Raw genomic sequence first — 19,575 nt, forward strand, 5'->3', positions numbered from 1 at the left:
CATGGTTTTAACTTGTTCTTCCAGTCACTATATTTCTTGTAAACTGGAAGTTAAGTCTTGATTAGATTCAGGTTAAAGCTTTTTTGGCAAGAATACTTCACACAAGATGCTGGTACCAGCACGATACCAGATGGCAAATGTTAGTCTGCCCACTATTAGTGGTGTTAAGATGGATCTTGAGAAGTAGGTTGTCATGACTTGGTCTCTTCATTATAAAGAGTCTGCTGTTCCAAGTCGTGTGGAGCATTAAGTAACCTTTTACTTAAAGATCCTAGCATCCGTTGCTGATTCTTGTCTATATCCGTTATTGCAATCACCAACAGACTTTGAAAGAAGAGATATGATTGGTCACTGATAATGATACTACACATCTGTCATTTACGTGGTGATTTGTGGGCTGAAGAGCTAGATAACAGAGTTTGTACTTTATGCAATTACTCACAGATACTATTCCATGGTGCTTGAAATTTGAACTGAGTTTTTGGGGACAGGTGTTATTTAGACTGTGGTGACAGATAATAGTACTACATATCAGAACTATGCAAAACGGAGACTACCTGCACTGCGGTTTGCATGATAGACGTTTGGAACCTAAACTTATCTCTGGTTCTTTTCTTTCAAGTTGCAGTTAACAATTATTCCTTTGCTAATGAGCCTATCTTATTGATACTCAAGCTACAAAGAAAACACTGAAAATATTTGAACTGTGTTTTTTCTACTGCATACTAAGTTTTGATTCTCTGGGGGTTTTTTGTTGTTGTTTTTAGATCGCATTTCAAAAGAGTCCAGCAAGGTTTTTGAAGATGTCCTTGAAAGTTTCTGTTCAATCGATTGTATTAAATCCCAGTTTGAAGCATGGCGTTCAAAATACTACACATCCTACAAGGATGCTTACATCGGCCTTTGCTTGCCAAAGTTGTTCAATCCCCTCATAAGGCTGCAGCTTCTCACTTGGACTCCTCTTGAGGTGAGTGGCTTCTGTCACTGTTGAAAAGCAATATACTGGACTTCCCTGGTGGCGCAGTGGTTAAGAATCCACCTGCCAATGCGGGGGACACGGGTTCGAGCCCTGGTCCGGGAAGATCCCACATGCCTCGGAGCTACTAAGCCCATGCGCCACAACTGCTGAGCCTGAGCTCTAGAGCCCGCAAGCCACAACTACTGAAGCCCGCGCACCTAGAGCCCATGCTTCGCTACAAGAGAAGCCACCACAATGAGAAACCCACGCACCACAATGAAGAGTAGCCCGCACTTGCTGCAACTAGAGAAAGCCTGCGCACAGCAAGACCCAATGCAGCCATAAATTTAATTAATTAATTAAAAAAAAACAAAAACAAAAACCACTTTCTTCTAAAAGAAAAAAAAAAGCAATATACCATGATGCCTTGGGCAATTTTAATCTCAAAGCTAGAGATGTAAGCTTCAGCAAAGTGTTTTTCAGGGGAGATAGGTCACCCACAGGGCTATAATTGACACATTATCACTGGGTATAATCTTACGATCTTTCCTTTTATGTTCTGTTCCTCCTCAAGAGAACTGTCTCTTGCTTTTCGATTTTTATACAGTGTCTTTCTCAGTCAACTAAAATTACATGTAGTGTCGCTGAGATATGAACACGAATGAATAAGAACTTGGTTCTTTGATTCCAGAAAAACAGAACGTCATGGGAAAGCTCAATGAGGAAGCTGTGAAATGGGACCCTGAACTAAGTCAGTGGTGATGGAAATCAGGAGGATGAGATAAACTGATAGATTTAAGAGGTGGAATCAGTAGGACCTCTTTGCCTGTTACATAAGAGAGGAAACTCAAATTGTCTGTATACACGTAGTGGTCATGTTTAAGACACGGTTTTTTAAGTTACCAACCTATGGATGGAGCCGTGGGCATGAATGAGATGGGCTGGGTCGAATATGTGAACTATAACGAAAAGGAGGCCGAGATTGAAGCCCTGAAAACAAGAGGAAAAAAATCTAAGCCCTGGGAGCCATTCAGCTCCCAGCTCCTGATTGCTCTTTGCCAGACCTTGTGGGGTCCCACCCTGTGCATGTGTTTCTTAGTGTCCAGCAGAGGCTCGGGGACACTTGTGTGCACCTGGGAGCTCTCCTTCTGTGTAGCTCCTTCCTCTGCCCCACAGCTTCCAGCGTTCCAGCCTTCCTGAACTTAGGTTGTCTCCTAACTCAGCAGGACTGCTCTGCTTGCAGTTGCCTACCCTGATCTCCTCTTCCGACCAGGAGCTCACCTCACTTGATTCTGTTCTTTCAGGGGTCATAGTCCTATACTGCCTGTGGTCCATTGTCTGAAAATAGATGTTTCATATATTTGTCCAGTTTTCAGTTGATGACTGAAGGCTAAATCCAGTTCCTGTTACTCTTTTCATGGCTAGAAGCAGAAACAACCACTATTTTCAGTGTTTGGGTAACCTTTGAAATATTTTCTAGGCAAAATGTCGTGACTTTGAGAATATGCTGTGGTTTGAATCTTTGCTCTTTTACGGTTGTGAAGAGCGAGAGCAAGAAAAAGACGATGTAGATGTTGCACTGTTACCTACCATTGTGGAAAAGGTGATTCTCCCTAAACTAACAGGTAGAGATTACTGAATTGAACATTCAAACACATTGGGTTTTTCAAATCTATTTTCAGGAGTTTTTAATCAGAGCCTATTTTCTCATAGAAAGTACATTATTAATAATAAAGTTACCACCAGACCCAGAGATGGCTAAAGGGTACCTGTCTTTTAACTTGGGACTTAAAGACCACCTTGGGGAGGGCCTGGAGTTGGGGGCAGTAATTGATCCACAGGTAAATTTCAGGCTTTTAAGGACTGCCTGAAGCAAAACTGAATACATAGTTTCAGGGGGGATATGCATTTTTCTGGGGGGCAGTTTCATTACTTTCATCAATTTCTCACAAAAAAATTAGGAATCATTGACATAGGGACCTATTTAAAATATTGATATTAAAAATACAGCTCAAGTTCAGTTAGAAATTCTTGATGCTGGCACTACATCTCCTAGGATAGAGAGATCCTGCTTCCCCTCGCCACATGTGCCTAAGCTTCAACATTCCCACGGTTAAGAGGACAAAGGAGACTGAAGCTTACACTCTAGAGGAAGAAGAAAATCATGATTGGCATTGCTAAGTTGGGGACTGCTTGACATCAGATTTAAGTCAGCAGCAATTTATTTCTGTATCTCAGTACATTCTGCTTTTTTTTTTTCTTAATAGTGATAGCTGAAAATATGTGGGACCCCTTTTCTACAACACAGACGTCAAGAATGGTTGGAATTACTCTAAAATTAGTAAATGGATATCCTTCAGTAGTGAATGCAGAAAACAAAAATACACAGGTAATTTAATTATTATCTATGAAAGGGTTTTAAAATTTTTTAAAATTTATTATTTTATCTTCTCTTTCGCTTTGAAAATGAGCAAGAGTTGAGAGAATGAGTGGTTATATTCTGAGCCAACGAGAAAATCTGATTCTCCCACTTGAGGCGTCTGTCCTTTATAACCTGAAATATACAAAATTTGAGATAATAGTTTTTAGTTTCAAAATATCGATTGGGAAGGATGATGAAATTAGTCTAGATAGCTTCTCATTTGTATTGTTTTCACGCTCCTCACCACCCCACCCCCATTTCTCAATCGGACTAATCAGACATCCCTTGAAGACCTGTATTTTTGGGGGGAAAAGAAAACCTACTGGAATGGGTATCAATTGATCATTTAAATGCTGAAACATTTAAACAGCATGTAAAATAACTAGGTATTGTTTTACAAAGTTTCAAAACTTTCAGATTGCCGCTGCCCGCACTGAACATTCTTATGAGCTATTTAGATATGAGGAAGTACTCCTTATCATTGTTTTATTTTCACTGACCTCATTTTGAGAGGAACCAGATTATAGGTCTGATCTTAAATCTTTATATAGTAGATTAAGAGGTTGGAAGATTTCTAGGTGGCTTTATTGCTTGGTAATTGATGAGGGCTGAACGAAGAGTAAGTAGTAAATATTAAAGACCTTAGGACCTTCAGGGGGGAAAGTTAAAAAACTTGAGATGCTGTTCACTCAAAATTGAATACTCTATATGATTTGGAATATTGCTTATTTTTATTTACTAAAATTTAACTTTTATCATAACCCTTATTAAAATGCATGATCTATTTTTAACTCTTTAGATGTACCTAAAAGCGCTTCTCTTGAGAATGAGGAGAACTTTAGATGATGATGTATTCATGCCCTTGTATCCCAAAAAGTAAGTAACTCCTAAGAACATTAAAGATGGTAATATTCTCCATTATTTTTCAGAGAAGACTTCTTAAACTCCGGAACACTAAGCATAGCTTGAAATACAAGCTTTACCTACATAGTGTAAACCTGTAGCCCAAAGAGAGTGGCTCAGTGGGGAAGTTGCTCCCTTAAGCAGCATAACGCAAATAGTCCTCCCTTAGCATCTCACAATAAATTGCCATTACCTTTTTTTTTTTTTTTTTTTTTTGTGGTACGCGGGCCTCTCACTGCTGTGGCCTCTCCCGTTGCGGAGCACAGGCTCCGGACACTCAGGCCCAGCGGCCATGGCTCACGGGCCCAGCCACTCTACGGCATGTGGGATCTTCCCGGACCGGGGCACGAACCCGTGTCCCCTGCATCGGCAGGCGGACTCTCAACCACTGCGCCACCAGGGAAGCCCACCATTACCTTTTAAAATTATCTTCTGGAGTACAGTTGTTTGAAATTTTGAAAAATTAGTTAACTTCTTATGTTCACCTCTTTTACTTACAGAAAACTTCTAGGAATCAGGTGGCATTTAACACAAAACTTTGATCATGATGTGCTTCTCTTTTTTTCTTAGTGTCTTGGAAAATAAAAATTCTGGGCCTTACTTGTTTTTTCAACGACAGTTTTGGTCTTCAGTTAAGGTACGTGTCTGTAGGCTATCTAAAAGACTTCAGATTTTGTTTGACTTCATACAAGTCATACATACATACATACATACTTTATTTTATTCCAAAATAAATTTTATTCAGGTTTGATGTTTGCAGAGGTGAAAATGTGTTCTGAGTTCCAGTAAGGTCCAAACTAGCCAACAAAATGCCTTACTAAACCACAGCAAATAGAGTACCAGATACTCTTCTAAGTTGCGGAAATATAGCACTGAATTAAGATAGAAGTAGAGCCTTCATGGCGTTTATAACCAAGCTCAATTGACAGTAGCAAATAAGTAATCTCAGGTGTGATAAATTCTGAAAAAAAAAATCAAAGTTGTATGGGGGCATATGACAAGGGGCACAGATACCTTGATGGATGCGTCACAGAAGATTCCCCTCCACCCTGAGGAAGTGATATTTAGGTTATTAGTTGGCCCTGAGGTAAGGGAGAGCAGGGTATACTAGAACTGAGGAAAGGCCAGGATGGCTAGAGTTAGGGAAGAGATGAGCAGTTCGGATGATATGGGAGCTCTAATTTACACGTAGACATGTACTCACTCCCTAAATCAAGATGTATAATGCTTCCATCATCTCCCCCAAATTCCCCATGCCCCTTTGTAGTCAAGCCCACCCCTACAGCCTGGCCACCCCTTTTTATTGTCCTGTAGTTTTCTTTGTAAGAACGTCTTAGGAATGGAATTATATACTAACTAGCCTTTTGAGTCTGGCTTCATTCACTTAACAGAATGCACTCGTGATTTATCAGTGTTGTCTTGTGTTCACTCCTTTTTATTGCCAAGTAGTCTTCCATCGTATGGTGGATATACCACAGGTTTTTTTGTTTTGATTTTTATCCATTCCCCAATTGAGGGACACTGGATTGTTTCCAGTTTGGAGTAATTATGAATAAACCTGTTTGCACACAGGTTTTTCTGGGTATATACGTTTTCATCACTTGGGTAAATACCTAGGCAAAGCTGTTTTCTAAACCAACAATATATTCGCGTTCTAGTTATTCTTTCTCACCTCTCACCTCACTTGGTATCTTCAGGGTTTTTTTTTTTTTTAAGTCATTCTCCTAGGTGTATAGTTGTGTCTTGTTATTGTTTTAATTTGCACTTTCCTAACAACTGATGATGTTGAGCATGTTTCCTTTTTCTTCCTCTCTTTTTTAATAAATTTATTTATTTTAGTTATTTATTTTTGGCTGCGTTAGGTCTTTGCTGCTGCTTGTAGCTAGCGGGGGCTACTCTTCGTTGCAGCGCGCGGGCTTCTTATTGCAGTGGCTTCTCTCGTTGCAGAGCATGGGCTCTAGGCACGCGAGCTTCAGTAGTTGTGGCGCACGGGCTTAGTTGCTCCGCAGCATGTGGGATCTTCCCGGACCAGGGCTTGAACCTGTGTCCCCTGCATTGACAGGCAGATTCTTAACCACTGCACCACCAGGGAAGCCCAAGCATGTTTTCATGTGCTTACTTGCCATTTGTATATGTTCTTCGATGAAGTATCTGTTCAAATGTGTTGCCCATTTTTAAAAATTGGGTTTTCTTATTATTGAGCTCTGAGTTTTGTATTCTTGATACATGTACATTATCAGATACGTGATCTGCAAAGAGTTTCCCCCCCCGCAGTCTGTGTCTTAACAAAACAGTCTTTCAGAGTGCAGAAGTTCTTCATTTTGATGAAGTCCAACTTATTATTTTTTCCTGTTATGAGTTGTGCTTTAGGTGTCACATCTAAGAAATCTTTGCCTAATACAAGGCCACAGAGTTTTTTTCCTATCCTTTCTCCTAGACATTTCATAGTTTTAGGTTTTACATTTAAGTCTGTGATCCATTTTGAGTTAATTTTTATATAGGGCATGAGGCCTTGAAGTTCCTTTGTCCCAGCACAGTTTGTTGAAAAGACTATCCTTTTTAAAATTAAATTGCTTTTGTACCTTTGCTGAGAATCATTTGCTCTTATATGGGTTGTGGAAGGGTTTTTAGTAGGGAAGTGACATGAAAATCTTGCCCTTTTTAACATATTCTGGCTTCTGTGTGGGGATAATGAAATGAAGTAGGTGAAGATAGTAATAATGAAAATGGAAATTAGTACTTAATACATATTTACTGTGTGCCAAGCACTGTAGCACACATTATCTCATTGAATCCTCACATCAGCCCAATGAGCTTGGCCCTGCTGATGGGACCGTGAGGCACAGAATAACCTGCCCAGGCTCATCCCTTTGTTAAGTGGTAGAGATGGGAGTCTAACTCAGGCCAGTCAAACTCTTGAGCAGCTCTTCTCAGCTGGGCTTCTGTGGAAGAATGAATACCTGATGCCCTAAGGCCTCCACTGCGTATGCAGCTAGAATGGTAGTAGCTTGTACCATCCTTGGGGAAGATTATGTAAGGAGTCACTCAGATCATTTTCTGTAGGTTTTAGTTCTCTCACGGAGCCCTGCTGGAGAAGAACTAGACCAGCGCCGTTGCTTGTAGTCAGTTGAATAACTGCAGGGCCCACAAAGAGATGACGGCAGCTTCGATCAGGGGCGTGGCAGCAGGGCCTGAGAGGAAGGTCCAGGATGGGGAGAGGTGGGGTTCGACAGCTTGAGGGAGGGGTCGAGAATGATACAGCTCACGTAGGCTCTGGCTTGATTGATTTGTTGGATCGTGTTGCCATTTCCTAAGATGAGAAATACTGGGAACGTAGACTTTGATGGTGGAATGGGCGGGGGCTTCCATTTCATATGTATTGAGCTTAAGTAGTTCCAATATCCAGGTTCATGAAGTCTGGTAAACATGCCATGTGGGAGTCAAAAAGAGAATTTCCATCTTTTTGCAGGGTGATAGGACTGGTTTAGGCATGATTTTCAAGGGAGGACATTTATCTACGCAACATCATTTGCCCACCCAGTACTTTCTGTTACGATGGAAAATGTTCTGTATCTGCATTGTCCACTATAGTAACCACTAGCTCCGTGTGACTATTTAAATTTTAGTTAACCTCAGTCATCATCAGAAATATTCAGACCCTTCCAAACTGCTTATTAGTGCTTTGGCAAGACATGGTCCAGGGTATTTCGTAAGGTGTTTTATTGTGTAAGTAATTTACTTTGTACTTAATTTAATTGCTTTACATTGCCTCTCAATTTTTTTTCCTTCTCAGAAAACCAAACTTTTAGTAACAGAGATCAGATTTGTGGTTGCCACAGGTGGGGAGTTGTGGGGAGATTGGATAAAGGGGATCAAAAGGTACAAACTTCCAGTTGTAAGATGAGTTCTGGGGATGTAATGTACAACATGATGACTGTAATTAACAATAGTGTATTGTATATTTGAAAGTTGCTAAGAGAATAGAAAAAAGATGTGTAACTGTGTGAGGGGAAGGATGTTAACTTACGGTGATTATTTCACAATGTATATTTAAATCATTATGTTGTATGCCTTAAACTTACACAATGTTACATGTCAATTATATCTCAATAAAACTGGGGAGAAAATAATTCTCTTCTTCTTTCTAGCTCTTAGGGAATTTTCTTCAATGGTATGGCATTTTCTCAAACAAAACTCTTCAGGAATTATCAATAGACGGTTTATTAAATAGATACATTCTCATGGCTTTTCAGAATTCAGAATATGGCGATGACAGCGTCAGAAAAGCCCAAAATGTGAGTTAAATGACACATATTGTAGTTTTTAAAGCATACGAGTTAAGACGGCTTAAGTTTTCTTTGTTTGAAGAGATTTGAGGATTTCATGAACACCGCTTTGATTATCGAAGTTGGTGTAATGTTGACAATCTCCCCTTAGCAATTTTTTACATAAAAAGTTGTACTGTTATATCTGTGTATATTTGTCCTTCTATCCATCTATCCGTATCAATATTTTTATAGGTATTAATAAAAGTTTTAATTTGGGGATAAGTTTTTAACAGTTGAATGAATGCTATTTTAAGTGTTACTAAAGAAATGGTCTCGTGGTCTCTTATCTCATTTACGAAATAATTTCAGTTAATTTTGTTTGACTTCATATACGTGAGTTAATACAGTTTTGATAATTTTTTAAACTATTTTTTAAACAATCATATGATTAAAGAAAATGTGCAAGTACAGTACGGCTTTTCGACCTAACCACATCAGACTAATTCTCTGACATGATACTCCCTCACCCTCAAATAGTTTTGTGTCTGTTTCCTATAAACATGGATTTTCCTGTACATGATTACAATATGACCATCAACATCAGGAAATTAACATTTATATATGACTGTCACCTAATCCTTAGGCCCCTTTTCACGTTTTATCAGCTATCTCAATAATATCCAAAGGAACTGGCAAAAGAAATTCCCAGATCATCCTTTGCATTTAATTGTCATGTCTCTTTAGTCTCCTTTAATCTGGAAGAGTGCTTCATTCCTTGACCTTCATACCTTGACACTTCTGAAGATGATAAGCCAGTTATTTTGTAGAATGTCCCTCAATTTGGGTTTGTCTGTTATTCTCTCATGAATAGATTCAGATTTTGCATCTTTGTCAGGAATTGTCCTAGACTTCATTAGTGTGAGTCCCTTCAAGTTGACCTCTGTGACCTTGTGCCATGTCCTCTAATTTGGGGGGAGCACTGTCTTGCTTTCTGGCACACGATGTTCCAGGCTTATCTTGTACCTGCTTGGCCCAGCTCTGGAATCAGTTGTTACTCCAAGCATCCCTGGGTTCTTTGGTGGGGAGCTATCTCTACCCACTGGCTGCTTTCTCCCGGGTGGGAAACAGCCTCCCCTTGCTCAGGTTTTGGTACCCCATGCCAGGTTGCCACCATGCCCTGTTCACGTCCTGCTTGGGCTCTTGCCCTAGGCTGCCCCTCCGGTGTGATGCTGTCTTCACTCCATTCTGGGCCAGCACGGCTCCTGCTGCCAGCAAGGATGCCTACTTACTGAACTGTTCGGCACGGGGAGAGGCTGCAGTTTGGTACTTAGCTATACATGTTCTTACATCAAAAGCTGCTGATCAGGGCTTCCCTGGTGGCGCAGTGGTTGAGAGTCCGCCTGCCGATGCAGGGGACGCGGGTTCGTGCCCCGGTCCGGGAGGATCCCACGTGCCGTGGAGCGGCTGTGCCCGTGAGCCGTGGCCGCTGAGCCTGCGTGTCCGGAGCCTGTGCTCCGCAACGGGAGAGGCCACAACAGTGAGAGGCCCGTGTACCGCAAAAAAAAAATAAATAAATAAATAAAAGCTGCTGATCAAAGGACAGTTCAGTTCATTTAGGGCTTTCTGGAAGACTGGAAGATGAAGTAATTGGTTATCAATTTTATGTCCCTAATTTACTTAAATATTGGAGAAATTATTTATCTTTTGCTTTGAGTGTCTATATATTGAAGTTTAAAATTAGGGTATATCTAGGTGTATTTGTGTAGTTTATGTAGAAAATCAGGTTTAAAAGAATATCCCTTCTAAGTAATTAGTTATATGTTGCTCAATAGCAAGTCTTCTAGTTAAAAACATTATATGCATTATCTAGACTCAGCTTTTAGATGCTTTAATTTCTTTTTGTTTTAACTGTTTACATCTTTCTTCTTCACAGGTGATCAGTTGTTTCCCCAAGCAGTGGTTCATGAATCTGAAAGGAGAAAGAACTATTTCTCAGTTAGAAAACTTCTGTCGGTACCTTGTACACTTAGCAGATACAATTTACAGAAACAGTATCGGGTGCTCTGATGTGGAAAAAAGAAATGCAAGGTAATTATTTGTAATTATTGAATGAAACAGTGATCTAGAGTCTTTAGTTGTTAGGTTTAGTATTATTAAAATGTTTTCAGTAGAGACATGTTTATATTTTACTTTAATTTTTATTTTATTTTGATTCTTTCTTTTTTTAAATATTTATTTATTTATTTATTTTTGGCTGCTCTGAGTCTTTGCTGTTGCATGCGGCCTTTCTCTAGTTGCAGAGAGCGGCAGCTACTCTTTGTTGCGGCGCGCAGGGTTCTCATTGTGGTGGCTTCCCTTGTTGCAGAGCACAGGCTCGAGGCACGTGGGCTTTGGTAGTTGTGGCTCGCAGGCTCTAGAGTGCAGGCTCAGTAGTTGCGGTGCACGCACAGGCTTAGTTGCCCCACGGCATGTGGGATCTTCCCGGACCAGGGCTTGAACCCATGTCCCCTGTGTTGGCAGGCAGACTCTTAATCACTGTGCCACCAGGGAAGCCCTATATTTTACTTTAAATTGTAAACATTGACTTAGTATTGATAAACCTACCAAAAATGCACATTATTTTTTCATTTTTGCAACTTTTACCTAATCTTTTTTCAATATGTTATTTATGAAGATATTAAGGGAAGGTTTCTGGTAAGTGAATCATTGCTTTTTCTGTCTCCTCCCTTGAATAATTGGGGAAATTTCAGGCTCTTAGAATGTCATGGATCTTGGTCTTTGGAGGTTCATTTTACAGATTATAAACCCTAGAAAAGATAGCCACTGAAACCCAAAGTATATTGAAGGTTATATCTCAATTTTGAGATGTTTGTACTCTATGTTGAGTTTTTCTATATCCATATCATGGGCTAAGTCATCACTCATGATTTATGGGGAGCAGCTTATACATATTTTTTATCAAGGTTTCAAGGAAGGAATGAACAAACCATTACCCCTTTTTCAGTACATTGTCTTGGGTGTTCATGGAATTTGGGGGTAGATCTCTAGCATAAAAAGTAAGTAATATTAATAATAACAACTAGTGCCATTTGGAAGAATTTTTATTTTTGTTTTGTTTTTCGTTTTTTGTTTTTCATTTTTTGTTTTTTTGGCCACGCTGCATGGCTTGTGGGATCTTAGTTCCCAGACCAGGGATTGAACCCAGGCCCACCGCAGTGAAAGTGCCGAGTCCTAACCACTGGACCACCAGGGAATTCCCAAAGACGAATTTTATTTTTTCAAGTTTCATATATTCTTCCTAATGTCAGAGTTTCATTTTCATTTTGATTACACCATTAGTCATACCGCCTAACAAAATCTTTTTCTTTTCCCCTGTTCCCCTTCCAGGAAAAAGAACCTTATTTTCTTGAGAGAAAATTTGCTATCTTTTATAATAAAATTAAAAGCAAAGTAGATAGTAATACTTCAGTGGTTAAAAAAATCTTTGCCAGGTGATTTGGGGGGTTTTTTTGGCCACGCTGTGAGGCTTGTGGGGTTTTAGTTCCCCGCCCAGTGATCGAACCCAGGCCCTTGGCAGTGAGAGCTCGGAGTGCTAACCTCTGGACCACCAGGGAACTCCCTGGTTTATGTTTTTCTTTCATCCTTAACGTGTCATTTTGCTGTTGGTTATTATTTATTAGCTCTAATATTTCTTCTCAATGTGTTGTTTTTTACTAGATAAATCCTATTCACTTCACTTTTTTTAAACTTTGATTTATATATGTAACTGTTTTTGTTTGGGAGTAAATATCAACAAACAGTCTTTACTTTTCTATGGAAAGGAATTTCAGCAGCTGTTTAAGCACCTGCTGTGTGCAGTGCACATAAAGTAGGTTCCACTTTATGAGTGTGAGTCACAAAATCTTAAAAATTATAATCCTCCCCTAAAAGGTGCTTACTACAATTTTGTAGAGAAGAGACAGCTAATAATGTCACATTGTGTGTTGTTTCTCACAAGTGGTTCAAACTATTGTAAATGTTAAAAGTAGTTTCTGGCAGCATCACCTGGGAGCTTTGTTAGAAATGCAAATTCTCAGGTCCCGCTCCAGACCTACTGAACAGAATTCCGAAGGTGGGGCCTGGTGATCTGTGTTTTAGCACTTTTCTAGGTAATCCTGATGTATGCTAAAATTTGAGGATTACTGAGAATGACTTCTAGCTGGGTGATAAAAGAAGCCAGGTTATACTTTATTAGTGAATTTTGGAGGAGTGGAAATTACTCTGGATCTTGATGGGTTGGTCATGAATCCCCACGAATATAATTTGTGTCCCAGGTGTACTCTAGGAGAGCTGGGACTCTGGTTTGGGAAGGAATGGAAGGCAGGGCTCTGAAGTAGTTAAGTTAGACAATAGAGTGCTTTCTCTCCTTTCTCGGTATTAATGAAAATCATGGATCTGAATGAGATTTTGGGGTGTTTTTATTTTTGAAAATGGGTCCTCTGTTTCTGGGCATTTAAACGTAGGCAGGTTTTTTTTTTTAATATGGACAATTTTTTTTTCCACATGCTGTAACCTGCTGATCTGTGTTTCCTCTTTTCTCCTTTAGGGAAAACATAAAACAGATAGTAAAACTCCTTGCAAGTGTTCGAGCTCTGGATCATGCTATGTCTGTTGCAAGTGACCACAATGTGAAAGAATTTAAGTCTTTGATCGAAGGAAAATAGATCTATGAGACTGAAAAGAAGCCTATTTGTTCTAATACCATTCCCAATGTAAAAAATTTGTATATATGTAAAGTTTCTTAAACTGTAAAATATTGACTCTTGTTTTAATACAAAGAACATTATTAATATTCAATACTGTGTCCTTAAATGCGATTTCTTCGGAATGAAAGGAATTCAGATTATTTCTAGGAAGTCTGTGAATGGTTTCCTTACTGCCTGTCATACTTTGTTTACAGAAGTATTTTATATGGTCATTTAAATTAACTCTCTCAGCTAATTGTTCTCTGTAAACAATGTGTGCAGTGTAAATTGTATAATTATGCATATATATATATATATATATATTTATTTATACCACCATGGAGTTACTTTCACACTGGAAATTTGTGGTGTTTTTCTACAGAGTAAGCCTTTTAACAGCAGAAAATTATTCAATAGCAGATTGTCTTAGGGAAATTACTACACTGTTGCAACAAAAGGGCTGGCAAGTGGCTAAGTATTCGTCACCTTTTGGTTAGCAGTTGCTATCACTGTAGCTGTGCTGCCTTAAAATTGAGAGTTGAGTGGGGACTTAGTCATTGGTGAATGGTGAACTTTTCTTCCTTGAATTAGCATTACAGTCAACTGTACGTTTAACGTGAGCTCTAGATAAATATATGCAACATAGGTTTTTGAAAAGAACATAGGAGTTTCATTTTTGGAAATAATAGATCCACAACCTAATGCATGGTTTGGGGCTGTCTCATTCATGATTTTGCTCCCTGACCAGCTTTAAAAAATACGTGCATTTGAATTTTAGTAATCTAGCATTATATTTTAAATCTCACGTATGTGAGTTATGATATGCAATAAAGAACACGCCTTGCTGGTTAGCTACACCCAAGCAGTTTAATATCCATGGTCTTCTGTAATGTTTATACCATGTTGTAAATATTCAGAGAACTTGTTTTAAAGTTTATGCTTTCTGATTCTGTGATTTTCAAAAGAGGGACTTTTTGGAAATTAAGGACTATTGTTTGATAATTATATATGTAATTAAGCTTTAGCCAAGCATTAAATTAATTTTTAAATAGAACCTTTGTTGTATTTGGCTGGCGACTAATTTTAGTTGGAGCATTTCAAATGACTAATATAGTGAGACTATTAGCATGTGTACCCTTGGTCAAGTCAAATAATATTTAGAACAGTGTCATGCACTCTAATTGCTCTGTCAGTTTTATCTTTACTGTAGGATCATTGCTTATCCCTACAGATTCATTCTGGATGAATTTTTTGTTACAACTCAGTGGCCTACTAAATAGAATTAAAATAGAACACTTACTCTCAACTTAAATGGACTAAAACATGTAAACTTGCATACATATATGACATGCACATCATTTGTTCCTTAAGTTTGTGTTTCCAAACGCATTGAACCGATTACTTTTCCTATATCTGCTTTTAAGGACTCTTGAAGTAGACTCAGATTTTTCATCATGTGAAATCCATCAGGCTGTTTTACTTTTAGGAATGAGTTTGAACACCACGCTAGGACCTTGATGTAAGGTGAATTTAGCATAGAACTGTGCATAAAACAAGTGGTTTTCGTTTCACAACCCGAAGTTTTTTATTCCTGAAATAGCTAAAGGACATTCTTTCTTAGGAAGGAAATTGTCAAAAGATACATTCAGAGGGTGACATTTTAATAAAGCTGAGGTTTTGTCTTTGCAGCTTTTTCTTTTGGCGCAGTCTTCCAAAATACTTCCAAAATAGACGAGGCAGGTTTTTGAAAAGGAAAGTTATTTTATTGAGGCAACATAAACCATAGGCATAAGGAACTGTAACTGCTGTTCTACCAGGTGAGGATGGTGACCCATATCCTTATTGATGCCATGGCGTCCTGCATAGACCTGCAGCTCCGCCTGAGGGCTTTCTCTTGGCCTGTGCTACAGGCTGGACTGTCTACTGCCTAATGTCCCTGGGAGCAACCCTCAGCCAAAGTAAGGAGGGGGGACGATAAATCCCCCAGTGCGTTAGTTCGTGTCATCTGGGGAGCAGTCTCTGAGATGGCGTTAGGTATATTGATACAAGAGATTTGGGGCGGGGAATGACAATGGGGGGCAAAGGGGAGGAGGCGGGCGGAGGCTGGGAGAGCCTTAGTGCTGAGAGGTCGTGAGGCAGGGAAGGAATTAAAGAAGGTGTCAGACATCGGTGCAGTTCGAAGAAAGTTCCAGCAAGGCTGACAGGGCCCTCAGTACAAAGTTAGGATCCTGAGGAGTTTCATGTCTCCAGGAGCTGGCCTGCCTTTGGGTCCCACCGTGCTCAGTAATCGGTGGAGAGCAGGTCTTGGGGAGCATGTCCTGTACAACCAGATTATCTTATAGAAAATCTAAGGCACGATTTCACGTCTACCACACCGGCTTCCTAACCTCATAGGAAAACAGGTTTCACATCATCTCCCAGAGGGCTTCATTTGATTTGAACCATGGTTGTCTGCAGTGATAACCTCATCACCCAGAGCTGGCCAAGAATTTCACAAGTCTTCAAGCAAGTACCTTCCTCATGAGAATATACTAAAATGTAGAGTTCCCTAATTGGTTTAAAGACAGGTTTATTGAGGTATGAGTTATAAACTGTAAAGTTTACCCTCTGTAAACATGTATAGTTCAGTGAGTGTGGACGAATGCCTAATTCCGTTTTAAATGCTAATTTCCCTTGAAATGAAATCCTCCTAAAAATGGTCAGATGTTTTAGAGCTGCAAAATACAATATGAAAATGTCAGTTGCTACACTGTAGTGGTTCTTTACGGTTACAGGAACTCTTCTAATTTCTAACATTGTAATATCCATATAGTAAAGGGAGTGTTGCCATTCCCTGATTATGGCAAAGAACACTTTGGTCTGTGGTGTCAAGTAAATGAAAATGAGCACAATTAAACTATCTATGGGTGTTAGGTTCACAGCTGCTGAGAGTGACTACAGATTGCCCAGCAAAGGCAGACAGGCTAAAAATTGTTATATGGAATTGGTATTGATAGGCAGTGTTGACTGGCCCATGGTCTGCTTCTGGACCTCCGGGCCCCGGTAATTTGTACTGGCTTCCTCCAAGCCCTGTCAGCGCTCACTCTAGCAGAGGCTCAGAGGTTAGAGTCATCCTGTACAATGAGAATGCCTAGCACAGAGTTTCTCAGAATGCATACTGTGGTCCACCAGTTCACGGGCTCTTACTTTAAAAGACCTTTAGGAAAATGAGGCTTAGATATAAGACACGACACCATCAAACTCCTAAAAGAGAACGTAAACAAAACATTCTCTGACAAAATCATACCAATATTTTCTTAGGTTAATCTCCCAAGGCAATAGAAATAAAAGCAAAAATAAACAGATGAAACCTAATCAAACTTAACAAGTTTTTGTACAGCAAAGGAAACCATAAAATGAAAAGACAACCTACGAACTGGGAGAAAATATTTGCAAATGATGCGACTGGCAAGGGCTTTATTTCCAAAATATACAAACAGCTCATACAGCTCAACAAAAATAACAACCCAATTGAAAAATGGGCAGAAGGCCTAAATAGACATTTCTCCAAAGAAAACATACAAATGGCCAGCGGGCACATGAATAGATGCTTAACATCGCTAATTACTAGAGAAATGCAAATCAAAACTACAATGAGGTACTACCTTAAACTGGTCAGAATGGCCATCGTTTAAAAAAATCGACACATAACAAGTGCTGGAGAAAGTGTAGAGGGAAGGGAACCCAACTACACTGTTGGTGAGAATGTAAATTGGTGCAGCCATTATGGAGGTTCCTCAAAAAACTAAAAATAGAGTTGCCATGTGATCCAGCAATCCCACTCCTGGGCATATATCTGGACAAAACTCTAATTGAAAAAGATACATGCACCCCAATGTTCATAGCAGTGAAGTAAGTCAGAGAAAGACAAATACCATATGATATCACATATGTGGAGTCTAAAATACAACACAAATGAACTTATCTATGAAACAGAAACAGACTCACAGACATGGAGAACATAGACTTGTAGTTGCCAAGTTCGGGGGGGATGGGGTGGATTGGAAGTTAAGGTTTAGCAGATGTAAACCATTATGTATGTAGAAAGGATAAACAACAAGGTCCTACTATATAGCACAGGGAACTATACCCAATATCCTGTGATAAACCATAATGGAAAAAATATGAAAAAGAATGTATATATGTGTATAACTGAATCACTTTGAAATTAACACAACATTGTAAATCAACTATACTTCAATAAAATAAATTTTAAAAAGAAAGATCTTTAGGAAAATGTACCTTATACCCCATGCTTGATAATTCAAAATACATGGTAAATGATAAAAAGTTTGACAAATCCTGTAGAAACTATTTTAAGCTACTTTACAAAAGCACTTTGACCATGAAAGCTTACCTTTTACATGTACCTTTAGATGTTGGAATTCCAGAGGGGCCTGCTGCTTAGGGACCAAGAGCCATGTTGAAGAGTGAACATCCTATAGCCTTGATCTCAGGAAGGCCAAGCCCTGTTATGGCTCTGGTCCTTTGATTTCCACAAGAATCCTGTGTGTCACTAAAACCATCTTAGCTCTCTTGACTTGGTTTCTTTTTCCAAATGAAAACGATTTTTGTCACATACAAGTTCCTTGTTTGCTCCTATTGCAATTTTCTTAACTCTGCTATGTGTGAGCAATTTTTCCGTCTTTGAAGTTTTTGTTTGTCTTATTCTCACAATGATTCTGCTCTCAAACTTACTATATTTTTGACTGACAAAATTTCTATTTTTCCAGTTTAAAATCTTGTCCTTTACTATGAACTTACTCAAAGCAAACAGCTAACGCTATTTGTAACCTCCTGTTGTGTTACCTCTCAAGACGACCATTTTCTCTTTTACAAGGAGTCATCCCTGCCTGTATAATAGATCTCTGCAGATCCTGATATGGTTAGCTCTAGTCTGTGTAACCTGAAAAAAACCTATTAAAGATAACTGAATCAGGCTGTAAACATTCCCCAAATTTGCCAAATACTTTCTAGTATTTTTGATAAGGAAATCCAGGAAAAGTAGGCCCTATTACTAATTTACATGGTGAATCTGTCAAAATTCATAGCCTTGTAACATATGGTATATTTTTTGTCATTGGGATATTCATTTCTAAATTAATAAATCCCATCATTTACCGGGTACATACGTGTTTTTGACCTAAAGAAACAGCAAGTTTCAACCTGATACAGGGAATTGTCCGTAGGAGAAATAATTTGGTCAAAACCCAACATTTAAAAATCATGTTTTTGTTTCTTTGGGTTTTTTGCGGCATGCGGGTTCTCAGTTCCCTCACCAGCGATCAAACCCGTGCCCCGTGCAGTGGAAGCACAGAGTCTTAACCACTGGACCGCCAGGGAAGTGCCTAAAAATCATGATGTTTGCCTTCAATTCATCGAAGCTATTGGAGCTGTTATCTGAAACACCTATTGGGCTGTTTTACTGATTGTCTGTGGATGCTGTAACAAATTACCACAAACTGGATAGCTTAAAACAGCAGAAATTCATTCTTCACAGTTCTGGACTCCAGAGATTCGAAATGAAGGTATTGGCAGAGCTATGCTCCCTTCTAAGGCTCTAGGGAAGAATCCTTCCTGCCCTCTTCCAGCTTTTGGTAGCCGCTGACATCACTTGGCTAGTGGCCACATTGCTGCAGTCTCTACCTCTGTCTTCACACTGCCTCTGTGTGTGTGTGTGTGTGTGTGTGTGTGTGTGTGTGTGTGTGTGTGTAATCTCCCTCTGCCGTCTCCTTATAAGTACATTTGTGATTGCATTTAGGGCCTACCCAGATAATCCAAAATAGTTTCAAAATTCTTAACTCAATCGTATCTACAGACTTGTTTTCCCTGTAAATTAATATTCACATGTTCTAGGGATTAGGATGTGGATATCTTTTGGAGGTGGTATTTTTCATCCTACCACAGGCCTCATTGCTCATTTTCAAGGTTCAAGATGGTGTCAGCCCATCTCTGTAGGCCCTTAGGACCTCACTAAGAAGTTTGTGTATACCACCTAACTTGTATTTTAAGTCAGCCAAGCCCAAAGACACTCTTCAAATTTGGTGACAATTTGTCCAGCTATTTTCATGTGCTGTAATAAAGAAGCATAAATAAGAAAGAGAGACAAGAAAAAGAATAAAGTTTTTAAAAGTCACTAATAAAATGGCCCTTATGTTTTTAAACTCTGAGCATGTGCTTATTTCATGACTACAGTGATCTATTTTGAAAGGGTGTGGCCAGAGAAAACCATAATTCAAAAAGACACATGCACCCCAATGT

At 39.2% G+C, this 19,575-nt stretch overlaps 1 protein-coding gene across 1 annotated transcript in view; it reads left to right on the plus strand.

Annotated features, from left to right (window-relative positions):
- The window catches only part of PAXBP1 (PAX3 and PAX7 binding protein 1), a 33,760-nt gene extending 20,380 nt beyond the window's left edge, over positions 1–13,380 (plus strand). Inside the window, exons 11-18 of the mRNA XM_081234262.1 lie at positions 768–967; positions 2,439–2,583; positions 3,226–3,347; positions 4,180–4,256; positions 4,854–4,920; positions 8,432–8,578; positions 10,485–10,639; positions 13,137–13,380. Coding sequence (XP_081090388.1) covers positions 768–967; positions 2,439–2,583; positions 3,226–3,347; positions 4,180–4,256; positions 4,854–4,920; positions 8,432–8,578; positions 10,485–10,639; positions 13,137–13,254 — 1,031 coding nt within the window. The 3' untranslated portion in view covers positions 13,255–13,380. The remainder of the gene's footprint in view (positions 1–767; positions 968–2,438; positions 2,584–3,225; positions 3,348–4,179; positions 4,257–4,853; positions 4,921–8,431; positions 8,579–10,484; positions 10,640–13,136) is intronic.
- The last annotated feature ends 6,195 nt before the right edge of the window (positions 13,381–19,575 follow it).

This window comes from Mesoplodon bidens, assembly GCF_964165515.1.
Source record: "Mesoplodon bidens genome assembly, chromosome: 5".
Lineage (NCBI taxonomy): Eukaryota > Metazoa > Chordata > Mammalia > Artiodactyla > Ziphiidae > Mesoplodon > Mesoplodon bidens.